This window comes from Pelmatolapia mariae, linkage group LG23, assembly GCF_036321145.2.
Source record: "Pelmatolapia mariae isolate MD_Pm_ZW linkage group LG23, Pm_UMD_F_2, whole genome shotgun sequence".
NCBI classification, from domain to species: domain Eukaryota; kingdom Metazoa; phylum Chordata; class Actinopteri; order Cichliformes; family Cichlidae; genus Pelmatolapia; species Pelmatolapia mariae.
This window is the reverse complement of record NC_086246.1, coordinates 29675964-29684243: the sequence shown is the minus strand read 5'-3', so window position 1 is coordinate 29684243 and position 8280 is coordinate 29675964. Positions and strand designations below refer to the sequence as shown.

The window sequence follows — 8280 nt, the reverse complement described above, 5'->3', positions numbered from 1 at the left end:
CAAAAACTTCATTGACCACACGGGAGCGACAAGCAAACGCAAAATGGCCCAGCTTTTTACAGCTACTACGTTTCACATTTCTGGCCTGACGTTTATCGTTCTTTGGATGTACTCAACCATATCTTGTACATTTGTGACATATATTCACATTTTGGTACTGTTTCACTTTGACTCCTGTGTTCTGTGCTTTGTTTGCATGGCTTTTACTGTGCTTCTGCTTGTCCCTGTGTAGCTGGCTCTTTTAAGCAACTTCACTTAGGTTTGCACAAGCACTAGCCCCTCGCTGTCTCACAAGCTCCACTGCTTTATTGAGGGTTAAATCAGGCATCTTTTTCAGCTTGTCTGACATCTTTTTATTGAGTATTCCTATGACCAATCATTCAAGGGTATTTTCTTCTGCTAACTCGTGGGGTGTTCTTATGTATTTCTCTGTGGTTTCCCCCGACCTTTGACTGTGCTGATGAAAACAAGCTCTTTCATGCATTGTGTTCACTTTGGGGATGAAATAGTTGTCTCATGCTCACCTTCATCTTCCCCTTCTTCAAATGTGAGGGTCTTTAACACTTGTTCTGCTTCTTTCCCGAGTGAATATAGCAGTGTAGAGACCCGGACATCGCAGTCCACTAGGCTGAGCTTCGCAGCAACACAGGCCACTGCTTCAGCCTTGAGAAATCAAAGGCTGCAGATGGGAATTTCACCATCTTCAGATGTCCTCTGACATCATGTAGTGTTATGCTGAGTCAAATATATGATATACAGTACTGTGCAAAGGTTTTAGGCAGGTGTGGAAAAAAGGCTGTAAACAAAGAATACTTTCAGAAATATAAATCATTGTTTACAGTTTTTCTCGATTGCTAAAACACATTTCTTGAAACTATGCCTCATATCCGCACAACAGTAAACACAAATCCATAACATCTCACTCAATTCCCCAAACATCCTATTTCCAGGTCAAAATGAAGCTCTACACCCAAAACTATTCACTCCTGCTGAAAAACCGAACTTTGCCCTCAGACATCAAACACAAGCCCTCAAAAACACACACACTACAACAGAGTTTTGCACACTGGTACAATTAATTCAAAACAATAGTTCCAAAACAATTAGGTTGCTTATGGTTCTCCCCTTCAAAACCCTTGTCACATGATAAACACAAAAGACGCAACCAATGTATGTACAGTGGCACATTGTCATTCATGTACTATACAGTACAACACACACCAGAAACATTATCCCACCACAGCATCTTGTCTTTGGTCTGGGTCAGGCCAGAGAATCTCATCCACATCACAGGCTATATTGGCCCCAGCCAGGCAGCGGGGGTAAAATCCTCTTGCATGCCTGATCCACCCCTGGCATGCATCTACTGATATGTCTAGGCAGGCCTCTTCCATGGCCTGAAGGAGGTGAACACGGACATAAGGTTCTCGGTCATACACTTTCCACCGCCATGCCGAAAATAACTCCTCTATCGGGTTTAGAAAGGGGGAGTATGCAGGCAGAAAGATATTAGAAAACCTTGGGTTATTGGTAAACCAGTCACGAACCAGAGCAGCGCGATGGAAGCTGACGTTATCCCACACAACAACGTAGTGAGGCTGCTCTGGCTGTGCTGGTTCCCTGTAGTCCAGCTGGAACATATGTTGTCTTAAACCATCAAGAAAAGCAAGGAGAAGCATAGTGTTATAGGGTCCTAGTACGGCATGGCGGTGGAGTACCCCTCGTTGGCTGATGGCTGCGCACATAGTGACATTCCCCCCACGCTGACCAGGGACATTTACAATAGCCCGATGGCCAATTATGTTCCTCCCCCTTTTCCTTCTTTTGGTCAGGTTAAAACCTGCCTCATCCACAAAGATCATTTCATGGGGAACAGGCCGTCCTTCAATCTCAAAGATTCTCTGCAAAACACATAACACAGTAGCGTCAATCGGTACCCTGAACCAAAGTTCAAGAGTGCTGAAATGGCAGCATAAACTGCCATGCTGTGATGGTACACAATACCTTATACAGTATCAAAACTCATACCTGAACATATTCCACACGTTGGTTTTTCACTCTGTCAGAGTTTCGTTCGAAAGGGACTCGGTATGCCTGTTTCATCCGGAATTGATTCTTTCGGAGGATGCGGTCAATTGTGGAGAGGCTGATGGCATTTATGCCTCGAAAAAGATGATCATCCTCAATCACTCTCCTTTGAATCTCTTGCAGGCGGATTACATTATTTGCAATTACCATGTTTACAAGTTCCCTCTCTTGCTCCTCCGACAAAAGCCTTAACCTGCCTCCACCAGGTGGTCGTCTCTGTGTCCTACAAAAATAGAAGCACTCATTACTGTAACTGTCACACATTCATTTTACAGGAAAATAATGGAAACATACTGAAACTCAAGACACATAAATTCAGTAACTTAAACGTTACTGTACAAAGCAGTCTTACTGCAAGTACACCTACCTGTTTTCCTCCCTGAAGGTTCTGATGATGGAGGCAACAGTGAAGCGACTCAAATTTGGTTGTACTCGTTGCCCAGCCTCCCTCATAGTCATCCCATGGACAAGGACATGGTCAACTAAAGTGGCTCGAATTTCATCCGAGACTGACTGTCTTCGTGCCCTTGCTCTTCCCCTTCCTTGTCGCCGTCGTTCTCCACCTCCACCTCCTTCACCACCTCCTCCTCCTCTTCCACCACGTCCTCCTCCTTCACCACGTCCTCTTTCTCCACCACGTCCTCCTCTTTCACCACGTCCTCTTTCTCCACCACGTCCTCCTCCTTCACCACGTCCTCTTTCTTCACCACGTCCTCCTCCTTCACCACGTCCTCTTTCTCCACCACGTCCTCTTTCTCCACCACGTCCTCTTCCTTTGCATCTCTTTGGATCCATTGTTTCAAACCTGAATGAGCTGACTTTGGCCCTTTTATCTATCCATCGCAGGTTCTGATTGGTGTGTGCTAAATTTTGACTCCTAGTGTTTCCACCTGGTTAATTGTGTGCTAATTGGGCTCAAGCTATGCTGACTTACGTTAACATTATTGCATGCTAGTGCTTTCTACATGACTACATGGTGTAAGCACTGTAAAATGTAGGGATTTGTGTGTAGAGTTTTGCAGTACCAGTTCACCAAATTTGAGTCATGTGTCAAAGCAGGGAATAGTGTTTATAGTTCAGGGAAATGGGTGAGCTTTTTGACCAATAGCGTTTATGGTTTTGAAATTTTAGTTTAGAGGCCTGGTTATAGTGTTTAAGCAATCGAGAAAAACTGTATTGGCCCCAAATGTGTTCTGCAGCAGGACAACGGCCCCAAACATACAGCCAAAATCATTAAGAACTATCTTCAGCTTAAAGAAGAACAAGTAGAAGTGGAAGTGATGGTATGGCCCCCACAGAGCCCTGATCTCAACATCATCTAGTGTTTGGGATTACATGAAGAGACAGAAGGATTAGTTCTCCATGATGTTTGGAACAACCTACCAGCCGGGTTCCTTCAAAATATGTGTGCAAGTGTACCAAGAAGAGCTGATGCTGTGCTGAAGGCAAAGCGTGGTCACACCAAATATTGATTTGATTTAGATTTCTCTTGTGTTCATGCAATGCATTTTGTTGATTGATAAAAAATAAATGATTAACACTTCAATTTTTGAAAGCATTCTTTGTTTACAGCATTTTTTCGACACTTGGCTAAAACTTTTGCACAGCACCATAAATCTGATTTAGTTGAAGCTTCTTTTGATGTCATCATAACACCTTACATTACATATGCATATGATCAACCTATCTCTAATAAGTTATCCAAAATGCTGCAGCAAGAGTGCTGACAGGGACTAGAAAGAGCATATCTCTCCTGTATTGGCTTCCCTTCATTGGCTCCCTAAATCCAAAAATTAATTCAAAAGCCTGCTCCTCACATACAAGGTCTTAAATAATTTGATTTGATTTGATATACCTTTATTAGTCCCACAAGGGGAAATTTCATGTTAAGACTGCCGACCTATTGCACGCAATGGCGGCACCATCGTACCCTCCGACCATACATACATTACACAAAAACATCACATGGGGAAGACAGGTCAGAGAGGTATAACATGGAAAATGCACCACATGAGGAAAGATAAGGAGAAAAAAATAACTCCCCCCAGGGGAGATGAGTGTATATCTGCATGTGTATATATGTCTGTGTGCGTGTGTGTGTCCAGAGTTCAGCTGAGACAGTGTCCTTCGCCCTGCCAGGCTAAGTAAACAGTCTTCCAGCCAACCCAGGTGGCCTTGCATAGAATGGGAAGAACAGTCTCAACACAGTCGTTATCTGGGTGTTGTTGTTCAGCTCCAGCCTTGAGACCGCAGCTGGCGCCGAAGGGGTCTCCGCATGAAGTGATGGTGGTTTTTACTTTAGTGCGAACAACTCATATGAATTTCAAAGCAGTTCTAACAGTCCAACACTGGCCTCTCAATCTCCCATTGGAGAGCCGTGAGCTTCTCCATGATGTTATCAACCTTACGCTCCGTGATGTTGTCATTCTTGTGCTCAAAGAGCCGATTCTGAGAACTCACGACCGCAGTGCGCTTCCCAAGATGTGATCCAATTTGCGCTCAGAGGTGTTATTCCGAGCGAGCCCCTCCAGATGTAATCAGTTTGCACTCAGAGGTCTTGTTCTGAGTATTCACGGCAGCCGTGCGGTTCTCCAAGATCTTATCCGTGCTGCACTCAATAAGCCCATTTCGAGAAACTCACGCCTCGTCCCATCGTTTCAGAATAACAGATGAACAGGCTTATTATTTAGCTCTGGTCTGTTGTGGATTCTATTATGACATATATATCTCTATACACTAGACATGCAGTCATAGTTACTCTCATAAAATGTGTGTAATCATATATACTCATATATACTGTGCATACTCACAATAAAGTGTTTATAGTGGAGTCACTGTGTTAAGCATTTAACTTGCATGCTCAAATCACATGGCCCATTTATTTAGGTTAAATATATCTACCACTATATTAAGAAAATTTTTGCTATTTTGCTATTTGTTCTCTGAACACATTAATACTGTTTAAAATTGTAACAATGAGGATCAGTAAGAAACCTTTGATAGTGTTATGGCCAACTGTTACTGGTCCAACAAAAGGTTAATTCAGCTTGACACTGCTAAAGTATGCACATAGGACCCTGTAAAGGCTGTAAAGCAAAGGCCTGTGGCCCTTTCTGGGGCTGTAAGATAAAAGTGTATGGCCCCTTAAACGGCTGCAAGACAAAAGCATACAGCTCTGTGAATGACTGTAAACCCAAAGCAGGCAACTCTTTAGATGACTGTAAAGCAGAAGTACAGCCCTTTCAATATCTATATAAGTAAATAAACCTGGCCTTTGCAGGGCATGCACCTGGGACTCTGGTTCTTGCCTCAAACAGCAGAAGGCGAAGAAGTAAACCCTTACTCAGCATGGATAGCACTTTATGTCTGGCATGCACACCCAACAAAATTGTTGAATGGATTAACTGATTAACTGCCTTTCTGCAGACTTTTAGACTCACTTTGGCCATAAAACTGACAAAAGAACCCAATGCAATGATGGATGAAATGCTGGTTTGCAAGAAGTTATGGTGTAGGGTTGTGTATATCATAAGTGGAAGATGAAAAGAAAAACAAAGTATGAAAGGGTACCCAACGATGGGGGGGGGGGGGATTGGATCTGAAAAGCTTGACCTCCACAGCGTTGGTGGGATAAGGTTATCGTATTGGCTTCAAAATTTGTGACCCGACAGGTCCTTCAATGTGTCAGAACATTGAACTGCTCCGGGCCAGAAGCCAGTGCCTATTGAAAAATCATATCTCTTGAAAACAGCATCACCATCCCTGGAAGATCCCTCAGTCTGCAGATGACAGGAAACAGTTTTAAGTCGAAGTGTCAAATCTTTTTTAGCTCACAGGCTACAAACAGCCAGTCAACAAGTTCAATCTGGAAATGTTCACCTGAGCCACAACCAAGATTTTTAAAAAGCTGAAACCAGGAGCCCAAAATGAAAGACACGCCTTTATTTATCTTCCTTGAAATAGTAGAAAGTCTCATTTAAAGATCAGTCATGTCACAAAACAGATGAAGGACAACCTGAGATATCATCAGATGAACAGTATATCTTAGTTTTTACACATCTTAGTGTGCTGTCATTACATGTTCATTACAGTTTATAACTACAGTATTTTTATGTCATCGTGATTCAGGCTGCTCACTGAGATCTAGATATATCAAAATCTTTCCAAACATTTTCACTCTAAAAGGAAAAGCGATCAATTTTATTGAAAATTGGATGAATTACAGAATGCCACGCCGTGCAGCTTTCTCTGCTGAGCATCAGTGAGACAATTTTCAAGCATTTTCATAGTTCTATCAGCTTTGTGGTGGGAGTGTGGACAGACGGATGGTGCAGTGGACTCAGCGCAGTGCCAGGAGGCTGGCAGAGCAACCAGAGCTGTTTGGTTCGTCTTGCACTTGCTAGTTCAGTAGCCAGCTGGGACCGAAGGGAGGGCTGTGCCAGAAATAAGTCAGCTAGAAAGCTGCACAAAGCAACCTGAACAAGAGAATGCTGTAAATAAATGTCATGAGCCCTGTAACAATGTGTATGTGTCGGGGACTTTGTGTCACAATGGTGCCTAAAACTTAGTTGTAGGATGACAGATCCATGACCAGTGCAGCCAGTAGAACTACTGGCTACGATGCTGGTGGAGCTAGCCGCCATGCTCCGGGAGCTGGGTGCAGCTACAGTGGTGATGATGCTTCACCGGATGGATGCTTCTGCTGTTGGGGCTAGCCCAGGCAACCGACCTCAACCTGCCCAAAGTGGTGATGGCCCATCTTGAGGACGTCAACCGGGTGATAATGGACCACCCGGACTTTGTGCCCAAGGACTAATGCTGATGCTTCCAGGAGGGCTGAATGGGGTTGGAGGATAACCACATTACATACGCCAGGTGGTTGAGTGATGCAGTGGCCAGATGGCTACAGTCACACAAAGTGGAAGGGCTTCTGAATCTGATTGTCTTTAAGTGGTTCGTGGGGAGCTCCCAGCAGGAACGCAACAGTGGGTCCACTGCCACCAGCCAGTGAGCCTTGATGTTGCTGTGCCACAGGCTGAGAAACACCCAGCTTGGCCGACCAATCCGGTGGAGCATCCACAGAAGTAAGTAAAGTAAGTAAGTAAGTAAGTAAAGTTTATTTATTAAGCGCTTTTCATAGACAGGTAGTCACAAAGCGCTGTACACAAAGATTAAAATAAACAGTACGATAAATAGCAAAATGCACAATATACACAATATAGAGTTTAAATGTAAATTAGAAATGTAAAAAATGTAAAAAGCATTGGTCAACAGAAAGCTTGTTTAAACAGTAAAGTTTCTAACTGCTTTCCAAAGGATTCCACAGAGTCAACCAAACGTAGTAGTTGAGGTAGACTGTTCCACAGCCTTGGAGAGGGCAGAGAGTCAGCTGCTTCTGGCCTTGAGGAGGTGGCTTCTGCTCCACAGGCTGGCAACAGCAAGCCTTGAACAGGTGTCCTGTGTCAACAGCCCCCTTTTGGTTACTTTGACTTCAAGGGAAATTATTTCATGTCACTACAAGAATTCAAACATCAACCTTGATTTGAGCCTAAACAGTGCTGCATAAAAAGCAATCTTGTTCATATAAATGTCACATAAAAAGTTGGGTGATCAGATATGAACATGTACATGGACCCCCCTGTGTTCAGGAAGCTACACTCTGTGGGCAATCAGCTGCAGCCAACTTCCCAAAAGAGAGTAACGTTTCTTAGCACTTCACAGAGTTTTATATGAGAGCGTGCATCTATTTGACTGGTTAAAACTGCTGGAGAGAAGCAGCTTGTATTGCAGGAACTGCTAAGAAGTGGTCATGACTGATATCAGGTGCCAGTTATCATGTCTGCAGCTGGCCATCTAACATTCTTTTAAATTTATGTCTGCACGTTTCTAAGTAGTGCAGGTGATTGAAGCAAAAATTAACAATAAGGATATTTGTCTTTAAACACTGAAAGAAGAGAAAAGGAGAGTTTGAGAGAAAGACAGATTGGACTTTTTGGGTAAATAGTATAAGCAGTTTAACAGAAAAATAAAATACAGGTCAGCTTATTAGCTTGTTCTGCAAAGTCTAACCATATAACCTGGTCTCCATCAGCAGGTGCAGTTTGCTCAGTTCTGTTTTTAGGACTTCTTCTCTATGTTGGCTTAAATGATGAGATTCACCTGATTTTGATCCGATTTCCTCATGGAGAAAGA

The 8280-nt window shown here is 43.3% G+C and overlaps 1 protein-coding gene across 1 annotated transcript; it reads right to left on the bottom strand.

Moving 5' to 3' along the window:
- Positions 1–885: 885 nt before the first annotated feature.
- LOC134620395 (uncharacterized) lies at positions 886–2689 on the bottom strand. The gene is made up of 3 exons (XM_063466557.1): positions 2456–2689; positions 2029–2311; positions 886–1901 (listed from the first exon to the last, which is right to left on the bottom strand). The coding sequence occupies exons 1-3, from the start codon at positions 2545–2547 to the stop codon at positions 1230–1232; spliced, it is 1047 nt and encodes a 348-aa protein (XP_063322627.1). The 5' UTR covers positions 2548–2689; the 3' UTR covers positions 886–1229.
- Between the last annotated feature and the right edge of the window lie 5591 nt (positions 2690–8280).